This window comes from Folsomia candida, unplaced genomic scaffold, assembly GCF_002217175.1.
Source record: "Folsomia candida strain VU population unplaced genomic scaffold, ASM221717v1 Fcan01_Sc001, whole genome shotgun sequence".
Lineage (NCBI taxonomy): Eukaryota > Metazoa > Arthropoda > Collembola > Entomobryomorpha > Isotomidae > Folsomia > Folsomia candida.
The window spans coordinates 434,088-461,602 of record NW_019091193.1 but is presented as its reverse complement, the minus strand read 5'-3'; the positions used below and the strand labels follow the sequence as shown (position 1 = coordinate 461,602).

At 37.7% G+C, this 27,515-nt stretch overlaps 3 protein-coding genes and 3 long non-coding RNA genes across 7 annotated transcripts; 4 read left to right on the top strand and 2 right to left on the bottom strand.

Moving 5' to 3' along the window:
• Nucleotides 1-380: 380 nt before the first annotated feature.
• On the bottom strand, nt 381-1,810 carry LOC118434054. 2 transcript variants are annotated; one of them, XR_004833749.1, is made up of 3 exons: nt 1,391-1,801; nt 820-1,162; nt 381-722 (listed from the first exon to the last, which is right to left on the bottom strand). It is a non-coding gene; the product is annotated as an uncharacterized LOC118434054 (long non-coding RNA). The 2 variants fall into 2 exon arrangements; XR_004833748.1 differs by having other exon boundaries at nt 381-1,162; nt 1,391-1,810.
• Nucleotides 1,811-3,488: 1,678 nt separating this feature from the next.
• LOC110841966 lies at nt 3,489-10,047 on the top strand. The gene is made up of 7 exons (XM_022087667.2): nt 3,489-3,575; nt 3,757-3,929; nt 4,550-4,832; nt 5,241-5,587; nt 5,798-6,063; nt 9,081-9,376; nt 9,751-10,047. The coding sequence occupies exons 1-7, from the start codon at nt 3,566-3,568 to the stop codon at nt 9,894-9,896; spliced, it is 1,521 nt and encodes a 506-aa protein (XP_021943359.2). The 5' UTR covers nt 3,489-3,565; the 3' UTR covers nt 9,897-10,047.
• LOC118438813 lies at nt 6,070-8,855 on the top strand. The gene is made up of 2 exons (XR_004837075.1): nt 6,070-8,013; nt 8,190-8,855. It is a non-coding gene; the product is annotated as an uncharacterized LOC118438813 (long non-coding RNA).
• Nucleotides 10,048-13,532: 3,485 nt separating the features above from the next.
• Nucleotides 13,533-14,280, top strand: LOC118434044. The gene is made up of 2 exons (XM_035846725.1): nt 13,533-13,904; nt 13,999-14,280. The coding sequence occupies exons 1-2, from the start codon at nt 13,610-13,612 to the stop codon at nt 14,142-14,144; spliced, it is 441 nt and encodes a 146-aa protein (XP_035702618.1). The 5' UTR covers nt 13,533-13,609; the 3' UTR covers nt 14,145-14,280.
• A 2,640-nt stretch (nt 14,281-16,920) lies between these two features.
• LOC110841941 (putative uncharacterized protein DDB_G0286901) lies at nt 16,921-20,743 on the bottom strand. Its single transcript, XM_022087645.1, has 3 exons — nt 20,358-20,743; nt 17,212-20,246; nt 16,921-17,120 (listed from the first exon to the last, which is right to left on the bottom strand). The coding sequence occupies exons 1-3, from the start codon at nt 20,741-20,743 to the stop codon at nt 16,921-16,923; spliced, it is 3,621 nt and encodes a 1,206-aa protein (XP_021943337.1).
• A 1,238-nt stretch (nt 20,744-21,981) lies between these two features.
• On the top strand, nt 21,982-23,743 carry LOC110842007. Its single transcript, XR_002547276.2, has 2 exons — nt 21,982-22,871; nt 23,344-23,743. It is a non-coding gene; the product is annotated as an uncharacterized LOC110842007 (long non-coding RNA).
• Nucleotides 23,744-27,515: the final 3,772 nt, after the last annotated feature.

The following is a 27,515-nucleotide window of genomic DNA, read 5'->3' as shown; positions in this document are numbered from 1 at the left end:
ATTTCTGTACCATCAAACTTCGTCACGTGATCCCGATGCCGATCTATCTTGTGGCCCCATCCATCTCGCTTATCGCGCCGATCTTGATAAGAACCTTGCTCTCTGTTGGTGTCAAGGTTTACGAGGACGCCGCTCTGCTCAAGCGTCAGTGGCAAAATGTTGTTTGGAAACAAAGGAATATGAAATATATGAAACGAAAATTATGGACGATCAGAGTTGTGCGAATGTTCGGTGAAATTTTGCAATTCAATATTTTCGAACTAAAGAGATCAACCAAGTCGGCGTATTACGAGGCCATATTAAGCTACACGATAACGACATGCTTATCTGTTTAGCTTTGTGGATACGAAATATTTTAATTTTTGGACGATGGTTAAAAATTGATATTTATGTAAATACTTATGTACTGACGGAAACAAACATGTACAGATTTGTAAATATATAAATCGATAATAAATAGTAATTTTAATTTATTAGGGACATTAATTGAACGGCGAGTTCCACTACCATTTCAAGAGCCGAAAATTCATCGTAATAATTTCCACTTGGTAATGCATCAGTTTAAAACGATGGAAAACGGTGGAATTAGCGCTTGGCATAGATCGGATATTTTGCGTACTCCGGCCTCCGCGTACTCCGGCCTCCGGCTGGCCACGCGTACTCCGGCCTCCAGAAAAAGCTGCGTACTCCGATCTATGGCGCTTGGAAAATGTTCTCCAGGTCTACTTAAGCCATTTCATGCACATTGGAATATTTCAGAAAATTACAGGTTAAATAAATACATATTTAAGTCTCCAGGTAATTGAAATGATCTTCAACCTTATCTCCAATTTTAAAAGATACACACGGTTGGGGAAATGCGTTCCAAACAATCATTCCTTCATCATAATTCCGGGTAGACTAATTTTGAGGAAGCGTTCGTCTCACACATTCTCGCCGATAAAATCCTTTTCTCAAAATCCGTCCATAACTTGACCAGATCAAATTTATCCTGGTGGATTTCAAAAACAGTAGCAATAGTCCAGGTATTATGTCCATCATGCAACCTCGGGCAAAATTTGACTCCAGCGTTCGTATCCCTACCATACTAATAGTGTGGAAAGGATACGAGCGCGTGATGGTCGAGGTTGTACGCTGACAATATTATTCGTGTCATACACGTCTATAGAAAACCAACGATTTTATTTAGAAGACAAGAAAAAATTCATATGTATAGTTTGTCCACGGCAAGTTGAACCCGGAGATATGGAAGACTAAATCCCGGCCCATGCTTATTAACGTTGAACTGAGTTTAGTCTCCCATATCTCCGGGTTCAACTTGCCGTGGACAGATAGTACATATAAATTCTATATTTATGAATAATTCTTAATTTGCATAAGTATGCAGTACCTACTGCCACCGAGCTGGAATGTAATATCTCCCATCCTTCCCCCCAGTATCGAAGATAAACTAAGCATTGACACAATTTCTCCAAAAGAGGACACAAGTCGTGAAAAGGATTGCAAACGGAGGAATATTATGTACGCCAATATAGAAAAAACAGAAATTTCAGCATTTCAAACATTTCGGGACAAATATTTTTAAACCATTTGCTACTACATTTTAGATATGTACTCTGTACTCACACCGTAAAAGACCGATGTTAAACTTGTGATACGTCAATTGTATGTAAAGTTATTGCCACCAATTCCTGTAAAGTAAATTATTGAAGCCGCACTGGTTGGATGTATACAAATAAACGTTGCACAATGATTATCGATTGTGCTTGTAGCGTCTTGCAGCTTTAATCAATTCCTGTCAACCTAGAGCAAGAAATATGCAATAATAATTAAAATTTGTATATCTATGTATGTATGCAATTAAGATTAGCATGTAATGGCCATAAATACAATAATAAGAATTACTGACTGGTCGTGTTCTTACTTCTTGGTATCAAACCAGTCATATACAAATGTGTATCTATATACTTAATATCTGTAAAATGAATGCATTTATGTACATACCTATGTATACCCATTTGCATAAACCCATTTATACAAGTGTATCATTTAATTTTGCCATAAGGACAACCTTGCTTTTCTTGTTTTCGTCTTGAGACAGTAGACTTGAAAATTCGTACAATTAAATGACAGGAAAATTTATATTTATTAAACTTGAACATGTCGAACACCTATTTGCGTTTCCCTTGGCAGAGGTCAGGTTGCATTACAGGTTTGATCAACCTGTTGTTTGTTATTCGTAGTATGCATAACGTGGAGACATCGGGCAAATACATATGTAGATGTGTTTACAATGTCACTCTCTTAATTGAGATTAACATCAGGGGTATTAATTACGAGTTGGAATTTTAACATACCAACATAATTTAGAAAAATTACGAACGAACTACTAGCCTTGGAGGGATATGCTCAAGTTCGCAAATGAATTTTTGAGCCATAAGTTTTTGCAAACTTTGCTACTGATTCGAATTGGTAAGGAATATTCCCAATATGCATGCAGTTGTAATAAGTTACTCCAGTAGTGGCGTATAAATTATGTCACGCAAAAAATCGCAATTTCTAGACCTCCCCTCCTCCCTCCCATTAACATGGGTCACGTGGGCGCGATATCATTCAAGCCTTGGGCCCGCCTCCCCCTCTCGAGTGACTTAATTTATGGATGGGGCCTAATGTAATAGCCGCATCTGATGAGTAGAAGGAAGTCCTGATTAATAACCTTGCCTAAACGAAATATCCATAATCCTTCGTCTTATTTATGAATTAAGCTTTATTGCCCAATCCCAATGTCATTGGCGAAACCTATTTATTAAACAAGTTTCTTCTGCATAGATACATAATTCAGAGCAGATGGTTTGCTACATCTGTTAAAAATAATAAGCTTCAGGTACTTATCAATAAAAAGTGCAGGTAGGTTAATTAGTCGAGAAGGCGCAAGGATCACAAGACATCGATAATTTACCGACGGTTAGCAATAAATGTGCACTCTAAGAAACTAAATTATTGCCTACAGGTTGTTTATAAGACTGAATTATACGGATACGACGCTACCGGTAATAAATAACACTGCGGTAATACGTAAATCTGTGTGCATCACAGTAGTAATGAAAATTGTACCAACCAGTAGCACACCGTTGTTAGTCCGTATGTACATAAATATGTATATAAGAAATACAAAATGTTTTTTAAATATCTTTTGCATAACATGGCTTCACTATATTGCGGAGCGACTTTAAGATTTCATTTACATACATATGTACCACTTGTGAGCACAATACATATGTAAGTTAATTTTAATTAAGTATAGAAAAGCGAGCTGATCAAGATCAACACATGTCAACCACGACCTATGCAATTTTTTCTATTGGTGTTAGCATTTTGGCAAATTTTTTTGCATATATTTATGCAATATGCATGTACATAAAAATAAAGTAGTAGCAAACAATTTTTTATGGAGTTGTTTTACCAATGCACTACGTTAGTGTACATATACTTAGATATTTCATCCTAGTATTGATTTGGTAACAGCTTCCTACCGGATTATTGGTAGATTGTCTCTGGAGTGGTAATGTACTTCGGTGAGTAATTATTGAACACCAGGTTTCTAAGAGTATACATTTGGTATACATGTATGTATTTATATAAGAACGACTGCAATTATCTACCTGTACATGATAAATAAAATTGACCAAAATGTACCATAATTTTTTAGTAACGGTCATCACTAACTTTTTCTCTCTACTACTGTTCTTCAAACAGGATTTCAGTCCTTCTCAGAGTCTTGGTCGATCTGTATCTCACTCATAATGAGCAAACCTTCAGCTTTAAAAACTACCCTCTACCTGCCGCTGTGGTTGCTTGTGCCTCCCTTAATTTTGGCCTGGCTTCCCTTCTACCTTTATCGCTGTCTAGTCAAACTTATCGCAATGCTGGTAAGGCACGAAAAAGTATTTGTAAAAATTTAGTGGTAACTACTATCTGTTCAAAAAATAGAGAAAAATGTCGTTGAATTTTTCTAAAGTAATTTATATATTTTTTTCTACTTTTCTCAACAAACAGTAGTTAAAAAATAGAGGTTATAAACGTATTACCTGGTGCACCGCCTAATTTGAGTATATCGGAAATTAAAAAAAATATCAAAATCAAGTATTTCGCTTCTTGCAGGTTTCGTACATTTCTTACCAACGCAAGAAATGCGAGGTGCAAGAAATATGCGCCATCTAGCCACGAGCCGTGTGAACTATAGCGACGGGAAATTTTTCCTCGCCCCTTGCATTTCTTGCAGGTCATTATCAGTGGCGACGGAAGTAGGGTGGACATGTGGGGACATTAGCATTGTGGGATTGGAGGAGGAAGGACTTATTAACACGGGCAAGATAACTAACGATTGTTATCAATTTCTGGGGGGGCAATGTCCCCCTGTCCCCCTGCTTCCGCCGCCACTGGTCATTATAGATAGCTGTAAGAAACCACTTTCTTGCTGCTATTTCTTGCAGTGGTTACTTGTACCCGAACCACTGGCAGAAATGATTATGATTTTTATATATAACAGTTAAGACCACATCTGAAGACCATTCTGACACCTGGCGACGCAAGATTTTCGTACGATCGAATCTACACGTGTCCCGCAAGTACGGTGCTGGCAGGTCTTGAATTGGAGGGAGAAGTTGATCCACACCTCATCCGGGAGACTTTCAGGACCCAGATACTCTCAGCGAGGGATGAACACGACGCCCTGCTATACCCTGAACTGGGTTGGACGATTAAGGAATTTATGGGATTTCCATTCTGGGCTGAGGCCACAATAATTGAGAATCCAGTAAGCGTAGTCAAAGGTGATTTCATATCAAAAGAAATCTACTTTAATTGCTAACAATGCGATGGTGTGAAGTATAACTCTCCGACTCTCCGAATTTGTTGAAATTTCTTGAATTAATCAGTTTAAGTCAATACCACCAGCATTTCTTGAGGGAGTTTTCGCTATGTAAAAGAGATGATTTTTATCAGGCGATGAATGCAAGCTCCACTTTCGTTCATAAAATCGCCAATTCTAAAATTGAAATTTGAGGTCAAATATACATTTTGGCAAATTCAAATCATCGCACTATCTAATTCCGTCAATAAACGTCGGTGGTTCATATCGACCTAAGCTTTATAATTCTAAAATTTCCACAAAATCTGAGTGTTACACTTCACGCCATCGCATTGTAAGATTTATCACACATTACACCCTAAATTTCCAGATATGACGAAAGACAAAATACTTGATTATCAAACCCAGTTTACATTCAAACCCTTCGCATCAAACGGACCATTGTGGGAGCTTGTGATTGTACATGTTAAAATTAATTCAAGCCTGGAAACACCATCTTCAACTATTTTATTCCGCTTCCATCACGCCCTTGTTGACGGTGTTGGAATCTTCCATCTCTTTCAGAAGATGGTAACACAACAAAGTGTAGAATCAACAAGGAAAATTTCCATTAAGACGAGTACAATGTCGCCAATTCGGTATTTGGGAATGCCGTACGACTTTATGCAGACGTGCCGTGCCGGATCCCGAACCGGGGGCTTTATTCAGGATACAAATGTAGCAACTCATACTACTGTTCGTCCAGAATTCTTAGTCGCAAAAAATTCTGAAAGGTTACCTGGCAGATTATTTGTTTTTCAATTAGCAACCAAATAACCTCTCAGAAAATTTTCCAAGAAATTGCGACTATTAATATTGGATGAACAGTAAATACGAAAAATTTATAATTTCGTCTCAAATTCCCCTGGCCTTAATACCTGAATTTAGATAAGAACAACCTTGGACGACAAGTGTTCACCTTGCGAAGCCGCTGCTTACATCCGATTCCACATCAGTGAACCCATCCTATTTAGTAGAATTCGTCACTTGGGGATGCGCCACGGCGTGAGTGGAACGGCGGTTATGCATTCGGCAATCTTGGGTGCCGTCCGCAGCTCATTTTTCGCCGAGAAGGCGCCAATTTCGGCCAAAGTAACGGTTGAAACAACGCTTCTTCCACCATGGAAAAGGGATAGACTACTCGGGAACAATCTGTATGTACCTACAATGGAACCTTTCATCGAGCGACACCCGGATTATCTAGCGAATTATATCAAAGAATCAAGCCAAAAATTAGTAATCCATGAAACTCGTATTTCTCTTGAATGCCCTTTTGAAGAAAACTTTGGCGCCAATATTTTTATTGAAAGGGGTCATTCAACGGATGAACGAGTGCCATGTGATTCCTAATTTTTGACTCGATTTTTTGATATAACTCGGCAGATAATCCCGGTGGTAGAGTTGCCAGCAAGCCGGCTTATTGAGTTGTGAGTCAAAACGAGTCGACTCATTGAGTTGTAAGTCGAAACAAGCCGAGTCAGAAGCAAGCCGGCTTGGCTTGACTCGACTCATTAAGAATCTGAGTGAGTCGAGTGAGTCGAGGCAGCTTATTGAAGAAGCATATGTACATACGTATGCACGCTGGTCCGGAATATTGAATTTCTTGGCCAAAACCTATTCTCTCCGATCCGAAAACAAACTACCCTCTTCAGTACCTTTGACATAGATGTTCAATTGTGGAAAGTTTCATTTGAATTGTTCCAGTGGTTATGGCGTGGCATATGCCTAAACTTGACTTATAACATTGGGCTAAATGGGGAAAATTTCAAGTTGAAAATCCTGTCTAGTCCTGTGGTATTTCGAGAAACTGTTAGTATGTTATTAAACCCTTATATCTCATCTACAAAAACGGCTGCCCCTTTTTGCCCCTTTTGCAGATTGGCAGAGAAATTTGAGTTTATGCAAAGGCAAATTGTAAAAGCAAAATATCTGGAGTGCTCCAATCATTGCTATGTATGAAATTTTTGAGTGTTCCAAATAATACAATCGCTTCAAAATATCTTCCCCATTCCTTGGGTAAGGGAACATGGTAAAACAAATCCCTTCAAAAAATTTATTACCAAGGGGGGATTTTATGACGTTGTGGCCCCCTGCGGAGGGACGACGAATTTTTTAATTTTGGCCGTTTTCTTTGGTAATGAGATCAGAGGGCAGAAATACTTAATAAAACTATAGAATATTGTCATTCGATAAAAATTCATCCTCAAATACATCGAAACAAAATTTTGAAATTTACATTTTAACCCCACCCCCTTGCGGTGGGTGTGCCGATAATGTCCCAATGTTGTGGTTGAATTGTATAGAGCTTGATGAGACCTTTTGAATGATACCCTACTTGATGGGGTAACGCGAGAAAATTATTATTTGCCTTTGACCACACCCCTAAAGGGGTGTGGCTATCAATGAATCTTCCATAACTTATACCCTTCGAACTTCATATCTCGATTCCCGAAGGCAGTATTCGAAAAAAATAATTTGTTCCAAAGTTATAGGTTTTGGCAAGCAAATAAGCCAATCCAGACCAGTGTGGTATGCATGCATTTTGTGTTTACCCAGTGGGCTGATGCTATCTGTAAGTAGCTCGTAACGGGAAAACCACTCGAGATAATCAAAATCTGATAAGTGCATTGTATTCTACGCGCGATTTTACATAGATACCACAAGTTCGTTTTTAACTGATTAGAAAGCATATCAGCAGGGAAAATCTTGAAATGACGCGGGTGGTGATAATTTTTCACTTAAAAAATGGCGAGAGAAATAGTGAATATGAAAAGCTTGAAAGGAATCGAACGTGCGCTTTAATTTAGTTCAACGAACCATAAGACATTCATCTGGACCTGGCCTACTAAGAACAGTTGAAGTAGGAATTTTTTGAAAACCTACAAGGACGACACCCATGCTGAAGGGGCTGAAAGCCGAAATCAGGAGGAATCTACGAAATTACAACGGAAAATAGCCTCACAGCTGACATTGTCGATGCACCGTATTCAACGAGTGCTCAAACTGAACCCTGAACTTAAGGCTTTGGAACGTAGCACTTGCCGCATGCTTACCATCCCCCAAAAGAAAACCAGGTTAAAGAAATGCAGGGCTCTCTTTAAGCGGTACGCTAAAAAAGAGTAAAGATAATTCTTGTTGCAGATGAGCAGATTTTCATTGTAAAGCATTTTTTTAACCCAACAAAATGACTTCGTCCATGCAAAATAGGCCAAAGATATCTCTCAATATGAAAAAAAGGTCAAAAGGTCCCGTTATCCATGTTTTCTGATGGTTTTTGTAGGTGAGCGCGGATTAGGGGTAATTTCTCCACATTTTGTTGAAACGGGGAGGAAGGTCAAAGAAAAAAATTCTTGAAATACGTTTTTGAGTCCGAGGTACATCTACTAAATGAGATCCAAGTCAATGGAGTCGACTGGACCTCGCTATGGGACACAGTACCACTACATATTCCAAAAAATGAGCCAAGGGACGCTAAAAACCAAATTCCGAACTTTATTTCCGCTGGGAAATTGTCGTCCTCTTTGTTGGATTTGAATCTCTGGACTATGAAAAACGGTCAAAGTTAGGGGAAAATGTGTGTTCTAAGCCTCGTAGAAGTGTCGCGGCTTTAGAAAATTATTTGACCCCGGAATGATACAATTTGTCCATGGATTCAGCGTGTGCTCCAGTCGAGGACTGGAGGCGACATCTTCAGCGCTGCATTAATGGAGGGGGAGTAAATTCTGAAAACTAAAAATTGATTTCTACTCAGAAATTAAGTGGCTTTCTATTAAAATTAACTATAAATGTGAAGCACAAAAACCCTTGATGCTACAGCGCTTCATTTCACTTACAGTTACTGAGGGCCACCCTGTACAAGTTGGAGCGAGCTGAATTTGTTTGTGTATGTGTGTAAGTACGGGGAGGCGGAGCCAGCCGGCTTATTGAGTGAGTGAGTCAAGCCGAGTCCAACTCACTCACAACTCGCAACTCAATAAGCCAACTCATTGAGTCGACGGCTTACTTGAGGTCAACTCGACTCGGCTTGACTCGGCTTGACTCGACTCACTCAATAAGCTGAGTCAAGCCGAGTTGAAGTGGCAACTCTACCCGGTGGTTAAAAGGTTCTATTGTTTGTAGACATTGTTTGTGGGCCAACTTTGTAGTCCTAATGATATTACTTTGACCACAGGACGCATGGCAGGTACACGGGCAACATAGGAGAAGTGGATGCTCGAAAACGTCTAATTTGCACTAACGAGGCATTCACGTCCATGAAAGAGTCAACCTCTCCTGTCACCTCAGCCCTAATCTCGAACGCCCTGTCCAGCCTCCCGCGTCCCATTGTTAAACAAATTCAGAAACTTCATGAAGGACGTGAAAGAATTTTAATTGTGAATATCGTCGGTCCTGAGGAAAACCCAAAGTTTTGTGGGTATTTGTCAAAAAATGTGTCTCTAATGTATGGATTTTGCGCCACTTATTCAGGTAATAATAAGATAGCTAGGTATGTACAGGGTGGTTAAAATATTTCGTTAAAATGGACAATTTTGTAAAGAGAAAACCCATAAATCTCCATTGGTTATGGGAATTTGGAATTGAAAATTTATAACAGTGGCGGCGGAAGTGGGGGAAAATATGGAGAAATTTGTATTGTGTTGTGGGATTGTAAATATGAGGAGGAGCTTGGGGAAAATACGGGTTTACTGAATTCCTTGGTGGACAATGACCCCCTGCTTCCGCCGCCTCTGATTTTAATGGTAGTTCAACTCTATTTAAACTGATGGAGCATTATGTCTGTACGGATAAATACGCTCTTGTAATGTATGTTTGATGTACGAATATATTCTGCATGTACACAGGCCTTATCTTCGGGTTAATCACGTTCGGGGGTACCCTGAGAATTGGTGTCTTTGGAAATCGAAACCTTCTTCTACGCAGTGGCCAAGCAGAAGAAATTACACGTGCATTTATGCGGGAGCTGGACGACTTAGAAATTATGAATTGAGTTGAAATTTGCAAGCGTGGGCAACTAGAAATATTTATGCATACATTGGTCTCTAAACATGACTGCTCGCATTGATTTGTTTAATAGAGCATTAATAAATTATTCATTCATTATGTTATGTAATTAATTCATAAACAAATATTTTTTTTTTAATTTTACAATGCGTGAATACTGAATAAATATTTATTAATTTCATATTCATGAAGATGTGGTCCAAATTCCAAATCTGTGAGCTTACGTTGGAAGACCTCCATTGTGAAACTGCTCTTCCTCAGACTAAAGTCTTCATTTAGCCCGTACTTGAACTTAGGTACATTACATATGCGTATTCCAAATTTAAAATCGATCGAAAATGAGTTATTGTATAAATTTAGGAACAATGGGGGATAGTTGGAAGGCGGTTTATGATTTGCAAATCGTTGCCAAGTCAATACCTCAAAATTAAAATTTATGACTTTATGGGATTTTTAACAGCGTACAGTGCCTTTATACATATGTATGTATGGCTGCATAATATTATTGATCGAGTTATGCAAATTTTATCACTTGTGAGCACAATCAAGAAGCCCTGCTCTGGTAAAGATAATGGCCGCGGAAGCCTGAGGACAGTGCGCCGCACAATTATTTGATGTGCCCATCAAATGCTCATGTTATATTAACCCCTGCCTCCCCTATCCCACAATGTTAATGTCTCCAGATGTCCCTGCGACTTCCACGTCCACTGGAGATGCGAGTTGATAGAAATCAGTCAATAAGAGTAACATTCTCAACGATCTACTAATTAACATTCTTCCCTTGACAAACAGCTTATGAACTCGTTATATGTAACCACTGTATGTCATACTGTACATAAATTTCGTCTGCGTATATATTCAATTATGTGCGTAACTTGTATCTAGAAATGTTGATTGTCCTAAATTCTACAGTTTACACATGATTTCATTATGTAGTAGGTACATATATTTCAATATGTCGACAGCTACAGGAACAACTGTAAATGACCAATAGCAAAAATTTCCGCAAATGTAACATGACTTAAAAATTATATTACTAACTACTAATTTTTCACTTTGTTATTCTACAAAGTGGATTTCAGTCTTTGTCAGAATCATGTTTGATCTGCATTTAATTCAAAATGAGCAAGTCTTCAGCTTTACTAATTGCTCTCTACCTGCCGTTGTGGCTGTTTGTAATCCCCCTAATTTTGACCTGGCTTCCCTTCCATATTTATCGGTGCGCCGTCAAACTTATCGCCATGCTGGTAGGAAAAAGATAAATTAATTAGACACAAGTTAATTGGTTATCAGTCATCTCTGCGGTTCTTGGAGATCATAAATATTTAAAATACGCAAACTTTCAACAAATAAGTTGCGCAGACGAATTACGAATTTTTTTGAAGTAACAATTTAAAAAAACATCATCTATTTCGACCAAGTTTCCAACGAATATTACCTACCTGGTTGGAGGGGATTGTAAAAAAACTAAATTAAATTTATGCTTAACATGGTGCACAAAAATATAAAGGAGATTCAAAAGTCACTATTATGGGTATTCACGTCAACTTCGTAAGCGCCGTCATAGTCGCTTTGCAACATATTTTCTCAATAAGCAATTAGAATCCTTTATTAAGGGGTGAAAACCCCTTTATGGAAATGTCTTGTCTGTCTGTCCGTCCGTCTGTCTGTCTGTCCGTCTGTCTGTCCGTATCCACGATAACTTTAGAACGGATTCGAATTTCGACATCCGGTTTTCGCCAACGTGTTTCTAATTTTTGGGGACGGGATGAGTTCGAAGATGGGCGTTGTAGGTCGTAAGGTCACGGCGCCACGGTGACGACGCCAAAGTCGAAAATTGTCGAATTTTTCGTTTCGACCGTTTTAGACGTATTTTGGGACGGAGATTTCAGAAATCGCCATCATTTGGACGTGCGATGACCGTGTGACCGTGTAGACGACGCCAAAGTCGAAAATTGGCGAATTTTTTGTTGCCACCGTTTTAGACGTATTTTTGGGCGGGGATTTCAGAAATAGCCATCATTTCGACGTGCGACGACCCCATGACTGTGTGGGAGGTGTCGAATGCCGAAAAAATGACTTTTGTCATGTGGGGTGTCTATTGAAAGGTATTGTCGTGTAAGTTTGAAGTACGCGGGTGGGGGTGTCAAAGCGGGGCAAAATGAGACGTGGGGTAATGTGAGACAATGACGGGAAAGTGCAGAAAGACCTTGTGGGCGTGCCACCAAGACAATTCCGTGTGTTTTCACCCCTTTACTACATTTCGTTTGCAACGGTTTATTTTTTATACATAAGTACGAAATCCGCGAAGCAAAAGGCCGTCATAAATATTTTTTTTCGTAAACTCTTCGTTAATTGAATCTTTTTGAGTTTTTTTAAGAAAAATAAGACAATCAAATTATTTTCTCATTTTCAGCTTATTTATGCACTTTCATGAAAAATTAGTCGCTCAACCGATTTCGCAAACATCGCAAAGTTATGAAGATGTGTTGCGAAGCAATATTTTTGAGTGAAGTGAATATCCACATTGATTTTTGGCTTATGGTAGATTTTAAAAATTTTAAAAATTTGTATGGTCGAAATACACAAAATTAATTGTTTCCTAATTAGGTCAGGCCTGATCTGATTGCGATGCTGTCACCGAGCGATGCCCGATTTGCGTATAACCGAACCCACATGTGTCCCGTAAGTACGGTGGTCCCAAGCCTTGAATTGGAAGGGGACGTTGATCCAACCCACATCCGGGGTACACTAAAAATCCAGATACTTGAAGCAACAGAGGAGAATGACAACGGCAAATTGTTATATCCGGAACTTGGATGGACGATTAAGAATTTTTTGGGATTTCCATTTTGGGCTAAGGCCACCATAATTGATGATCCAGTACGGATCATTTCTGAGGGTGATTTGAGAAATGCATTGAATTATTGGAATTTATTACTTATGAGTTCTTGCCAATTACGTAACTTCTTCCAGCCATGACGGATGCTCAATTAACTGATCTTCATACCCAGTTAACCTTCCAACCTTACGAAGTAAATGGCCCTTTGTGGGAACTTGTGATAGCTCGTAGGAAACACAACTCCGCAGAAACACCCACATCTGTCGTTTTGTTTCGATTTCACCACACCTTTGTAGATGGCGTTGGTGTCTTTTACCTCCTTAAGAAGATGATATCACCCCAAACTGTACAATTAGACAAGAAAGTTTCTAAAAAGCGAGGGAACCTTTCGCCACTTAGGTATTTGGGAATGCCATACGATTTTGTACATGGGTGTCGCGAAGGGTCAAGTACTGACCTGGTGCAAGATAAAAAGGTGAATTTTATTCTATAATTCAGAACAAACTTATATGAAGATAAAGTATGCCATTTAGAATTGGTCAATTTTGGGCGACAACTTTTCACCTTCCGAAGCCGCTTCTCACCTCTGTTTTCACATCAGTGAGCCCATCTCGTTTGGTAGAATTCGCCAGCTGGGGGCGCTCCATGGCGTGAGCGGAACGGCGGTTATGCATTCGGCAATCTTGGGTGCGATTCGCAGTTCCGTTTTCGCGGACGTGGCGCCAATTTCGGCAACAGTAAGAGTGGAGACAACCCTTGTACCACCCTGGAAAAGGGATCGACTACTCGGAAACAATGTGTAAGTAGGAGCTATTAATCAGCCCAGGTAACGCTAAAGGTATTATTTTGACCCCAGAATGCATGGCGTGTACACGGCCCCCGTAGGAGAAGTGGATGCTCGGAAGCGGCTAATTCAAACTAACGAAGCCTTCGTGGCCATGAAGGAATCAACCTTTTGTGTAACATCAACTCTAATCTCGTATGTGCTGGCCAGCCTCCCGCGTCCCATTGTAAAGCTAATTCAAGAACTTCATAAGGGGAATGAGGGAATTTTTATCGGGAATATCGTCGGCCCTGAGGAAATACCCAAGTTCTGTGGGTATTTGTCGAAAAACGTGTCTCTAATGTATGGATTTGGCGCCATCAATTCAGGTAATGTTGCATATTTGACAGGCACCATGCGTACCAAATATAAATACTTTCTTCTGCATAAGTAATGTATGAAGTATATATTTTGTATATACAGGGCTAATCTTCGGACTAATCACGTTCGGGGGTACAATGAGAATTTGTGTATTTGGAAATAAGAACCTTCTCCCACGCAGTGGCCAAGCTGAAGAAATTACACGTGCATTTATGCGGGAATTGGATGACCTAGAAATTATGGAATGAGTCCCACTTTATAAGCGCGCGAATGATATGAGATCGGGGACCTATATGAACTACATATCGGGAAATATGTACGAGTATTATACATACATAATATATTTATGTATGTAGTTAGTAAATAAGATATATTGCTTTATATGCTTAAACGATGTTATACAAACTACATTTCCGCATAAATTTTGAATTAACATTTATCTCCTAAACGGTGATATATATTTATTTTTGGCTTTGCCCTCCCATAATTTTGAACTTTCAAGCCTTTAAATGTTTCATAAAATCATAGTTAGAACCATTATCACAACTTAAATTTTACTACATCATTTGCAAATAACTCATCATTTAAATGTAAATATGTACATATACGTATGTACAAATGTATGCAAATATATGCTATATTGCATTGTATTATTCCCATGTTTGTTAACACGGAAAGAGAATAAATATAAAAACCCACATTTTTGTGACATGAATTCGCCGTAAAGTAAACAATGCACCATTGTTGTTTAACTCAAACTATATAACAAGCATTATAATTTGCACGTATACTTTAACCTCGGTTTCGGTTAAGTTGCCTAATTAGTACATATGTACGTATGTAGTTCACTTTATTTATATAAATTACCATGCCTACCGTCCGTCGTGTAAAAAATAACCGTGTCCGCAAACCTGTGGACCACATCGATTCTGCGAATATTGCAAATTCCAAAAACAAAATTTGGTTATACATCGCAACATTGTTATGTTTGGTAACCCTGGTATTCTGCCTCAACTGGGGCTTAAGTTATTACAACGACATAATATGGGAAAAACCAATCAGTCTCCAGCTAAAAGAACATGGTGACATGATCAGGAGAATAATTGCTGCTGGAGAGAAGGTAGGTTTGAGAACAATTTTTTAAATCAATTTCAGGAAAAATCCGATCGAAAATTTGATTGTCTACGTTTTCTTAAAAACTCAAAAATTGGAAACTTATTGGAATACATATTTATTCGTCCTGCAAATTGTAATTTCTTTTTATCAGGTGTAATTTTGTATGTATGAAAACAGTTTCGTACCCAAGAAAAATTCTATTTTAGAAAATCCTGTTTACGAAACAGGTTAATCTTTTAACGTACGAATAATTGATTCTGGAGGATAACATAAAATTTATTTCCATCCGTACGGAAATTTTGAAACTTAATTTTTTTCTCAGATAATAACCCTTCAAGAATGGGATCCATTCGTAGAGTTTGTAAAGTCTCGTCTAAACCCGATCCAAACTCGTGTGACCAGCCTCCGCATACAGACCAGCCAACATGAAGAGATGTTAAGACATAATAAAATCCCGCCTCATAACTTCATCTCAACCACAAGCCAAGAGCTGGAAGAGTTATCGAACTACAAGTTGCACGAAGTGACCCTGGAAATCATCACAATTCATGCCAAAATAATGCAGAGGCTAATGTCCGGGTCAAAAAGGGTCAAGTCCTTGCTACGTTTTAGGCAACAATGGGCCGGACTCTTGCTACCGGAAAGGATGGCAGTCCTCTACGGATAGGGGATCAGATTTTCCCCAGAGTTCGGAACGACAACATCGGAAATCTTATCGGATGCGATAATCGGTGCCATCACTTTAGAACAAGGGATCGAAAAACTTGGACAGGTTGTTGTGTCACTGGATAATTTAGTGGAACGTTATAAACGGAAGGAATCAGTGGAGGCTGAGGTGAAAAAAAATCATAAAACTAATCATTTTTGGGCAGTTAATACATTCATAATTGTAAAATGGACCATGTGAATTTTATGCTTAAGATTAATATTTATCTTAAATAGTGTTTCCATGAACGAGACGCAAATATATTTCTACAAATTTCAGCGATTTAAAAAAAATAAACAGAATTTAAATATCAATGATGCGACTTTGTTCATCAAACTTGATACCTCATGGTTTACGAATTTACGATTTTAATTTATTTCTACAAAATTTCATTTGATTGCAGATAAAAATTCGTATTCATGAAGATACCTTGGCCGAAATTGGCTGGACGGCATACATGCTCTCACCGGGGATAAACCAGTCAAATATTCAGGAATTTGTGGAACGTACCTACTCTATACGTAGCCAAGAGGACGATCTCCTAATGGAGAAGTATTTTGAGGTGGATCAACATCTCAAAGACGACATAAAGCTGGCACAACCCCTTCTGGATAATCTCACCTCGCTCGTTGCCTCGGTAGTAGAAATTAATTGCTAATTCAGCAAGTATACAAGTATGCAATCTCAAACTGAAAATTATTATGTTGTCCCTTCCAGATTTGCATACATTTTTGCTAGATTATTGATTCCTTAAAGCAATCCGTAGTATGAAATCCATGTGCTAATAACATCACTACATCACTAATTTTTTTCAGATCCTCATCAAGTGTAAAGAAGCTCTTAATGAAATGGATAAAAAAGCCCAAGGAAAGTATAAATATCTCGAATTGAAAGTAGACATCTCAAACGATATCGATAAATTGCGCAAGAGGGTGCGAAATCTGGCAATTTAAGCATGGAAACAACGTATAATGTGTCGTTGTCTAGATACAAATTATGGTCAATAATAAATTGGCAGTAAAATTTCCCATTAATAAATACATGAAAACTTTAAATAAATATATGAATATATGCATGAACACCTTCCTGCAAAGATTTTTTCAGGTTAAACGTGGCAACAAATTCTTATTATTGTGAAAGGTCAACGAAACCTTACAAAATATTTTAATATACCCGGCAGAGAGCAAAAGATTAAAAATATATTAAAATAACCCCAATTCTTGAAACCCTGGAACTTCGGCATCTGTCTTAGCATATCCTGCTGGTTTAATATGGACCCTCAAAAGTTTGCCATTGTCAAACACTGCAAGGATGGGCGGCTCGGTTGTAGTCTTCATCGGTAATTTAGTTGTGATAACCGGCTTTTTACGTTTGGCAGGCTTCTCATCTTCAGTTGAGGACTCTATGAGTGTAAGTGTAAAAGATTTGTAAAATCGAGGTGAAATCTTCGAGTTCAAATTTCATTAAATCAAAAATTATCATGGAAATCTTACCTTCAGATCCTTCTTCTGAGCTTGCTTCCTCAGATTCTTCATGTTTCGTTTCCTTTCGTTTTTTCTTCTTTGATACTTTGTTCGTAGGAGCCTTGTCTGTAAAGGATTTGGACTTGTCGACAAAACGAGTCATTGTGCGTCCCTTACTTGGCGCATTGTTTGTAATGGACATTGTCGAATTACTTGCAGACAATTTAATCGTATCATTGAATGTTGCTTTATTATTATCGTTAACCGAATCGACTCGGGGAGGATTTGTTACTGTCCCATTAACTTGTGTAGATTTTCTATTTGTGTCGATCCCCGCGCTACCATTCACATTTGCAGAACTTTTAAGATCTGTGGAATTGGACGAATTTAAAAATGAGCTTGGTTTTGGCAATGAAATATTTGTATTCCCCGACAAAACTGTGGCATTGTTGCTTGTTGAGGGTGTTTTGTTTTTTAATTGTGACGAATTCGCAAGATTATTACCCCTTGACGTGATTTTGTCGTTTATCATCAATGAATTCTTTTCGGTTGTGGAGATCAAATTATTGTTATTTCTCCTAGTTCCATTGGTGAAGAATGTCTCAGTCGAGTACTTCTCTATTGTCGTAATAGTTTCAATTTCAAATTCGCTACCATTGCTGTTCCCATTTCGGAAAGATCTGCTCTTGTTAAAACCATCAGTTGAACTTAAATTATGAGAAACGTTGGAAAAATTTGAAAGATCTTGATTTCCTGCACTGCTACTGACTTTTGCTGCACCACTGAGAGAATAATTTTTAATATTGTTTGCATTAATGATAACTCCTGGGGCCAAATCTACGGTTCGATTGTCAGTCTGGTCCTTTAATGGTTCTGTGGTGTTAGCGCCGAGCACACTAGTATTTTGTCTACGATGAGAAAGAGTATCAGATGTAGTTCCATTCTGGACGGATCCACTACTCGGGGCTGGCTTTGAGTCTGGGTTATTAGTAATATTCTTCCCAGCTCTTCCAGTAATGAACAATTTTTCGTTTGTGTGTCTGGATAATGTAGTAACTGTCTCAGTCTCAATTTGTCCGTTGGACGATTGAGCCTGGTTAACTTGATGCTCGCTGGCTTCCTTTGTAGTGTTATCAAGCATGACGTTAGTGGCGTTTGAGTAAGTACTAATAATTGTTAAGTTCGACACACTGTTAGAAATTATACCATGGGAGTCGGGGGAGTTTAAAGGTGTGCTTATACTGTGCTTATACTGGTGTGTTATACTGTTTATGGAAGCAACATTGCTTTCTTTTCCACTATTATTTCTCCATGTCATGGCTCCACTGCTCACACTATCTTGGAGACGATTATTTGAAGACACAGTACTGTTCGTTTCACTTTCATCTCCTGTGGACAATGCTACAGGTTCGTTATTAGCCATGTTGAATGAGATGCCATTCTCGCTTGATTTAATATTTTGTTTGTCAGCGGAAGTTGAATTAATTTCGTCATTTCTGATGGATGAATGTTTATCCATGTTAGTCGGAGAATTTGCAATATCTCCCTGCTCGGCGTTGTGGGGAATGAGGGAGCGATTGTTTCCATCAGGTACACCATTATTTGTCTCAGTTCTGTCGCCACTAAATGTTATATTCCTCCCACTTGTGCCGTCATCGGTGTATGAACTGTTCCCTTGACCAGTTTGGGTTATATCATTGTTATGACGAGTATTCTGAGAGGAACCAGGATCGTCCCGAGTACCTCCATTGTTGAGTGTACCATTACCAGTTTGATTTGCTGGCCCGCCAATAGCTCTTTCAGTCTCAAGAACGCTTACATTATTAGAACGCTTCCCAGATTCATTTTGGTTAATGTTTGTATAATTTTTTCCACCATGATGGGATAGGTCGTTATTAAAAATAGTTTCATTTATATTTGTAACGGATGTAGTATTATTTCTGTTAGCAGCTGGTATTAAACCTTTAGTCGCGAGTTCATCGTTAACCCCAAGCGTTGCGATTCCATTGTCTCGGCCGATCTGGTCATTTGTTGGTTTGGATCTGCTATTATTTCTACTATTGACATCTAATTTAGTGCGATTTGTCTCTGCAGGTTCCATACCGATTTCCAAATCAGAAGATTGTCGACTGGCTTTCATACCCTTAAGATTGTGTTCGTCTTCAGGAGAAACTGTTGAACTTTCCACTTCGCGTGATCCATTTGAGTTGACATATTTACTCGCATTATTGTTATCCCTGTCTCCTAATGACATATGATGTCCAGAAAGTTTTAAGCTTCCTTGACCGTTGTCATTATTGGTGCCCTCAGATCCATTCTGAATGTTTGTCGAATTTTCAACTGTTCCAACTGAACCTTTACTCACATTATTTGCTTCTTTAGTTTTGTTATTAGAAATTTTGTCTTGACCTTCTATTCCTGTCAAGCCAACATGGGTTATGTTCTCCGTATTAGCGCCTTCTATGTCACTCGAATTGTCATTTTTTAAGTGGTTGCTGACGTTTCGATCGTTCGTATTCGTGTTCAGATTATTTCTATTGCCGCCACCATTTGACATTGTTTGATCATTGAAGCCATTCCTAACTAAGTTCTGGTTGGACGCAAGGTCTCCATCGTAATTTGTAGCTAGAGTAGTCGACCCTAGAAGTAAATATACAGGTTTTGGTGTTGTTAAGTTGCCCCATTGTACGGTACTTAGCTCAGAGGGAATATTTGTGTGCGGGTTAGAAGTTGTATATTTATAACTAAGTGGGAATTCATTGCCACGATTGGGATTAAATACCATGCCCCGACCAAACTTCCCGCCAAGTTTAACCTCCTTAGCTTGATTCTGTGTAGAGGCAACAGTTCTCTGCGGAGTCGTGTTAGGTTCGGTTGGTGTAAATACTTGAGAAGATCTTGTAGATAAAGAATGCTCGGCTTCCCGCCATGTTGCAGTGGTAATTGAATTATTTTTCGTCCCTGGCGATTTAGTGCTTAAGCTTTCGGCGTTTGACAATTTTCGGTCCGATGAATGATTAAATTCCACACGATTGACATCTGCAATGACATCCGTGTTGTAAGTGCTAATTAATTAACTAAATCAGACGAGCGTCATTCACTCTTATTTAACAGTTAAATTGGAAGTTTCTGTATTCCCATCTGTTTTGCTTGCCTCTTGAGGAGGATCATCATACCCCATATCTAATGATCGAGAACTAGCTCCGTTTGAATCGGCGGCAAAGTTAATCTCTTCATCCTCTGGTTCTGAGTCTTTTTCATTCTTTGAAATAGAGTTTTGTCCGGCTAGAAGTATCGGTGGAGTTAAAATAAGTTCGGGCTTCTTTGTAATTGGTTTCATAATAAGTTCGGGCTTCTTTGTAATTTGTTTCATAATAAGTTCAGGCTTCTTTGTAATGTGTTTCATAATCTTCGTAAATTGCTTAGGCTTGAACTGAACTTTCCTGGTCTTGATTAATTGTTGAGGCACACATTTGGACTCAGGGTGGACCTTCTTTGGTGGAACACAATCTGATTGAAATTCGTCGAAAATTAGATTTCCCGCACAGGTGGCTTCTCTCATGTAAAATTTTCTATAGTAGCGGATTCGACACTCAAAGAATTTATGACATGATCCTGGATGTGGGCGTTTGCGTCGATTATGCAATTTTGAACATATCCATGGTGGTTTGGGTTTTGTTAATACTCGTATTGACGCCGCTAGAAAAAAAATGTAGTTATTTCAGCTTTTAATGTCAATCAAGGTGTTAGTTTTTCAAATAATTTTTGTTGATAATGTTATTGGAGGCATTTTAACAGTACATTTTTGACAACAAAATATTCCAACTTTTAGGAATTCAAGATGTCCATTATTTTTTAGGTAATTTAACAAATTTTATCCACCAAATTTTTTGCAATAATTTCGTTAATGCCCTTATGACATATTTCCCATGCTTACCTTCAGGAATGTCGAATAAAATCACTATCAGGAAAACCATTTGTGCAAATACGGGAAATATAATCTTAAATTTCATAATCGAATCAGTTCCGTCATACTTTGTTCTGAAATGTATGTACAGTGGTCAATTTTTCGCTAATTGTTGCTCAGTTTTTTTTTACTTTTTAATTTTTCTTCAGTGAAAAAATAAGGGTAAATGAGATAACCCATCATAGTTGCACATTCCTTGATACGTATGATAAGGCGCATTCCAATTTGAATGTGAATTAAAGTTTTTTGTCATTAGTAAGTTTGTGCGTCAGTGGAGAACTAAATTCAAAACCAGAGGGAAATACTGACATAAATAAATATTTAGTGCTGAAACGGCATTGCATTGTTGATTGTTAATAACAAATTATGCAGACTAATTTAGAGTTGAAAAGAAGATAAAATAGTAATGACATGAATACAAAGATCGGGCATTTCAAGCACTCTGTTTAGTAAATGAGGATTGGTCAAATTAAAATTTCTTATCTAGAGAAATATTTAAATGCTTATGTATGTATGTATGTATGTACATATGTAAATATGTATGTATGACATGTGTATTTAAAGAAGTATTTTTTCAGATACGATACGCATTATTATTACACTTTAATGTCACTAAATATTTTTGATTAAAATAAGTTAGAAGCCGAACATTGATTTTGAAGTTTTTTTTATTTAATAAAGTACGAATTTAAATAACCAAAAATCTGTTTTTTAGTGACGCAAAAACATACACTGAGAATAAAATGTAAGCAAATTGCTACTGGGCGGTGTCTATATATGACCTCACCGGTTTGGTAGCGATTTTCTACAGAATTGTAGTAAATTTGCTACCATATTGTAGCATTTCCTTATCCCGCTGTTACGGTTAGTCAAAATGTGGTAGCAAATATACTACAATTTTGTAGCAAATCGATATCAAACCGGTGAGGTCATATATAGACACCGCCCAGTAGCAGTTTGCTTACATTTTATTCTCAGTGTACTCCGATATTTGGTTATGACAAATAAACACATACAAATTATTTACGTCCACATTAATGACAAACCTGACGGTTGAAAACCATTTAAACACATCTCTCACGCTTAAAATTACTAAAATTACTTAAATATTCAATTCCATCCAGCTTGTTGAATAATTTGCATGCATAAAAAGCATTTTTTAACAAAAGAATATTTACCTAAAGCCATATTTATGTGTGTATACATATGTACATACATATGTGCGAAGTATGTTTTACAAATAAATGACTTTTCTACATATGACAAACACGTAAAAAATAAATTCAACAAAAACCAACTCATGCTCGCCATCACATTTACACAATACAAAACTTGGAATAAAGTAAATCGCTAAAAAATACGTATGTATGAGTTTACACATAATCTCTATGATTCATACATACAAACACATATGTTACACAAATTTTGACGTCAACTCTTCAAATACTTCCTCATCATACTATTTCTCCGTAGTGATATCATTAGCTAATCAGGTTTTAAACGGTGCACAGATGGTACAAAATAGATTGTGAGTCAAAAATAATTATTAACTAGACAGACCAATCGAATCTTAAGTGCATATAAATACTTGTAATACAATCAGCCTTTCACTGATGATATAATTTTATAATGTTCACAATTCTTGTCGTATTTGGGGGTGTAATTCTCATCTTGGGACTGTTAGCTTGCTGTATAGCGGAATTAAGACCCGTGCGTAGTAAAGGTATTTACATAAGTAACTTACAATGAAATGATTCGAAGTGCTCCAACACTCCGATATTTGGTTGAAATTTTGGAATTCTAAAGTTCTACTCAATGCATGCCAATATTTCTTCACGAAGTTTGAGCGATGGTTTGAATTAGTCAAAACATTTGAGGTCAAAATCAAACAAAACTCTGATTTTTAAGCTGATTCTGACGCTTGGTAAGAGATTCTTACCAAGCTACGCAAACAAGCTCCATTTCCATTCGCTTAAAATGTAAAAATTTTACATTTTTCACCTTGAACCTCGAAAGTTTTGATTACTTTCAATCTCTGCCCAAACTATATGAAGAAACGATAGTTGTATTGACTTGTACTACATAATTTTAAAGTGTCCCCAAAATCGGAGTGTTACATTTCACAGCATCGTATTGCTTGTTGATGTCGTCGTTTATGTCGTAAAGATTCCAATCTTAGGTAAATGTTATTCTAGGATCACCTACAATCTCGAACAATTTAAACTCCGGACAATTCGTGGTGCAAAATATTGAACAAAGACATCCGTTGCCATGGATGCCAAACATGAGTCAGGAATATTTTATGAATAACCTGGGCAAAGCGAATACTACAAAAACCGTCAATGAGCGTTGTGGATCGAGTTCCCGTGAATTCTCTGCAACCAGTGAATCAAGCGAAGGTGCATGTCACCCGAATACCCAAGAGGCAGATAAATTGGCGAAGATACTTAACAAAGATTAAACTTTAATAAAGCAGGAGGATTTTAGAATATTTGGAGTATGAAAATTTGCAAAACCATTCTGCCAGCGATAGTTCCCAGCTCTTAAAAATGTTCAACTAGCTTTATTGAAATAAACATAAATTATTACCTGAATTATATCGTTTAGAATTTGTATTCTTTACGCCCAAGCCATCATGGAAAAACTTATTTATAATACAAACTCACACCTCCTTTTATAAGATAATTTACTGATTTACTGACTTTTAGAATATAACATTTGCTGAATATATAAATGCATAAGCAAACAAGCAAACCCCTGGTTACATTTTAAATACGTGATATTTTTGTTTACTGAAGAATTATCTTTTTAGACGAATAGCACTGATTTTTGTACACTTAGGTTCTCCCATCTTTGGAGAAACACAATTGAACGTTTTGAAATGACCAAACAGTAAAAAATTGAATTTTGAGTTTTTGGGAAAATTGAAGTGGATTATTAAAATTAAAGCAAGACAATGGAGCTAAGTTCCACAAACTAAAACTGAGCAAATACTGACGTCACACCTCTTTTTGAGTCTTATCCAATCATAAACTAATGGTAAGGTCTAGAACTAAAAAAATTAAGAAACTTTAGGTATTTCATCTTATCAGAACATTGTGCTAAAAAATATTCTGACTCCTCTGGAGGTGTCGGACTCGAACTTTTCTACCTAATGCTTTTCTATAGTTGTGGTTGCGTAGTACTGAATCAGGGATGGGCAAGCCTACGACTGGCGAGGGCCCATATAAAAATTAAATTTGTATTTTGCCTTACCGGATGCGGATTCCTTTGAACTTTCAATAACGTTGATTATAAGATGCATTACATGTAATTAAGTCTTTAAGAACTACTTGGTCAGAAATCCATACATGGTTAAGACATAGAGAAACCTTGAGGACCAGAAGGATGGATTTTTTACTCCATTCCTATTTGGCCTGGATACAACTTAGGATATGTATGTGTAAGTCACTTATAGTTCATGAGAACTTTGTACTTTAAAATGTTGTCCCAATTTATTTTATTTTAACGGTCTAATTTTCGCAAACACACCTCGGTATTACGGTATATCTACTTATGATACGTAAGACTCAACACATACAACGTGCACGAGACCCTGTTGCACTGAAAACACCGTGAGTAATTTATATTTATGTTGATTGTGAAATTAGACCCATTACAAACAAATCTTAAATTAAAATCCTACAATCGCAAAAAAATGTTCCTTATTGGATTCTACACAATATGTGGCTGCTTCCGATGGCGAGGTCATCCATATTATTCAATAGAGCGCTAGAAATTGTCAACCGGAGAAAAACGGTTATTGCTTCGTATCTAATAGTCGAGATACTTAAATTTTTACCCTATGCACCGAGAAGTTAATCAAAGGAAGAGATCAAGAAATCTGCAAGGTTATGTTGCAGTCAATTAGTGTAAACAATTTACATAAAGATGCCTGACGTACTCCTACATTACAAGTACGATACAAGTCATTATGTCTGTAGGAATGTGTATTTTGACGCAAAAAACCTATACTGTTCGAATTAGTGAAATTGACCCAGGACTAGTACCAGTTACAAATGTCAAATCCATCCACATTGCTTGCCAATAAAAGATAAGACTCATACATATGGCCATCTAAATATTGATGTTATTTTCCTATGCGCATTACTCTTGCCCTAGGAAGATATGTTTCATTATACCCTGTCCAGCAATTAGTGTTGTCACCCTACGGTTATCGTTCAGATTCCCGCATCACCTCTCTTTCAGGCCGATATTAACCGGGAGAAAAATTAATTCATGGCCTGTTCCCATATCTTAGACGCAAGTGACAAACTTAAAATCTTCATTACCAAGAGGTTGAAGATACTCAAATAATTTCTGTTATAATATTTCGAACTTTAAATGATTATTTGGGAATTTGTAATGTACATATACAATATAATCTGTTACATAATGTAACTTACATTGTTAAATTATGCTGAAAGCTAATTTGTAATTCTACGGGCAATGGGCTTTGTAGGAATTATTCGTTTAATAAACCGTCGCAAATGGGCATACGGAAGTAGCTTCAGTCTCCCTTCACCCCAGCCCTGTCTATTATAGCGTGAGGACACTTAATTTTACTGTATTTCTTGTATAAATTCAATTTCAGTAAAAATTTCATTTTGTTCAGACCACACTCTTGCGCCAATGCGGGTGGTCCGGTTAGCCCCAAAAGCTTATAGTATCCTCCCCCTGAGGTCGCATGAGTGTATGATGCTGCTAACTGATGTCGATTATTGCGATTGGTTTTCCTGTTATCATGCTTGCAGACAGACAAAGTCATCGCAATACTGTCAAATTTTTATAGCTGGTCACCTCATTTGCATATTTCGACGCATTTGCGAGAGAATTGCGTTTATTGGACATGGAAAGCCCGTGTCGCCGAAAATGGGCATAGTGAAATTTATGCAAACGAGGTGCCAAGTCTAAGAAAGTAAGTAAGAGGATAGTAAGTACATAGCTGAAGCTACTCAATAAGTGAAAAAAAAACTAATGACAAAATGGCAAATGTACAGTCCAAACATCATCATACATACCTCATTTGTAGATTTGTTACTTAGCAAATACATAGTCGTTGCATGATCCATATAGATCTACTGATGTCTCACTTACAGTAAACATATAAAGGGTGTTAATAAAGTCCGATCCCATGCATTTTTTGGAGCGTGGTTGTTACAAATTCAGCTGGAACTTTTGAACCAGTGAAGTTATTTATTTCAAATTTTTACCATGGGAGGAACAACTAAACGTGTAAGTCATGAGCATCTTAGAGTTGAGATACAAACATTGCATCAGCAGGGGCTTAAACCTACAGAAATTGTGCAAAAATTGGGCTGCAGCCGCAGAACTGTTTGGAAATGGAAGAATAAAAATTTTGTCCACGACAAAAAGCGACCAGGGCGACCCAGAAAGGTGTCACCTACCACAAAAAGAATGATTAAAAACAGACTTTGCAAGAAAACCGGTAGTTCATTACGTAATTGAGCAAGGGAGTTAAATGACTCAAAACGCTATAAAGAGAAGAAGAAGCAAATTAACTGTGTGACCGTGCAAAAATTTGTGAAAACTACGAAGTGGGGTCACACAGCTTACAAACTAACCAAAAAAACCTCTCATGTCACAAAAATATATCGATGACCGTCTGAAATTTGAAGAACTCCTTCAGAAAAGTGCCCATTTGAGTGAAAAAAGACTTGGTGAAGAATTGCGCAGTCACATCCTTTGGACTGACGAATCTATTATTGAACTATATCCAAAATTGAACCAACAAAATGTTCGTTACAGGACAGAAAACAAATCGGATGTACCATCAAGAGCGATCCCAAAATTCGGGCTTAAAGTTATGGTAGCGGGTGGATTTTGTGCACGTTGCGTGACCCCTCTACATATCATACCAAAAGGCAAATCAGTCAATGCAAAGCATTATATGGAAAAAATATTACCTATCTATTTCGATAGCATGGGGAACAAGGAAATATTTCCGAATGAAAGAAAAATAGTTTTCATGCAGGATGGTGCTATAGCCCATACAGCAAAAGCGAGTTTGAGTCTCATCAAGACGCAAGTTTCAACGGTCTGGAGCAAGGGGGTGTGGGCCGCTAACGGCCCAGATTTGAATCCCCTGAAGAACGAGTGGTCCATACTTAAGGAAAATGTATACAAAGAGCCACAACCCCGGACGAGGGAAGAGCTAGTAAAAAAAAGTTCAAGATGTATGGAATTCGATTTCCAGAGGCACATTGGAAAAATTAGCACAGAGCCTTAAACAAAGAGTTGAGGGCATGGTTAAAGTAAATGGTAACAAGACCAAATACTAAGGTAAATATGTCGAACATTTTTTGTA

What these genes read in the sequence shown, in the direction of transcription:
- LOC110841966 (XM_022087667.2), top strand. An exon ending in TCCAGTAAGCGTAGTCAAAG is followed by an intron (nt 4,833 to 5,240) that starts GTGATTTCATAT and finishes CTAAATTTCCAG; the next exon opens with ATATGACGAAAGACAAAATA. An exon ending in GCTTTATTCAGGATACAAAT is followed by an intron (nt 5,588 to 5,797) that starts GTAGCAACTCAT and finishes ACCTGAATTTAG; the next exon opens with ATAAGAACAACCTTGGACGA.
- LOC110841941 (XM_022087645.1), bottom strand. Translation starts at nt 20,743, where the DNA reads ATGAGAGAAGCCACCTGTGCGGGAAATCTAATTTTCGACGAATTTCAA. An exon ending in TCTCGATCATTAGATATGGG is followed by an intron (nt 20,247 to 20,357) that starts GTATGATGATCC and finishes TTAATTAATTAG; the next exon opens with CACTTACAACACGGATGTCA. An exon ending in CTCAGAAGAAGGATCTGAAG is followed by an intron (nt 17,121 to 17,211) that starts GTAAGATTTCCA and finishes TTACACTCATAG; the next exon opens with AGTCCTCAACTGAAGATGAG.
- LOC118434044 (XM_035846725.1), top strand. Translation starts at nt 13,610, where the DNA reads ATGCATGGCGTGTACACGGCCCCCGTAGGAGAAGTGGATGCTCGGAAG. An exon ending in ATTTGGCGCCATCAATTCAG is followed by an intron (nt 13,905 to 13,998) that starts GTAATGTTGCAT and finishes TTGTATATACAG; the next exon opens with GGCTAATCTTCGGACTAATC.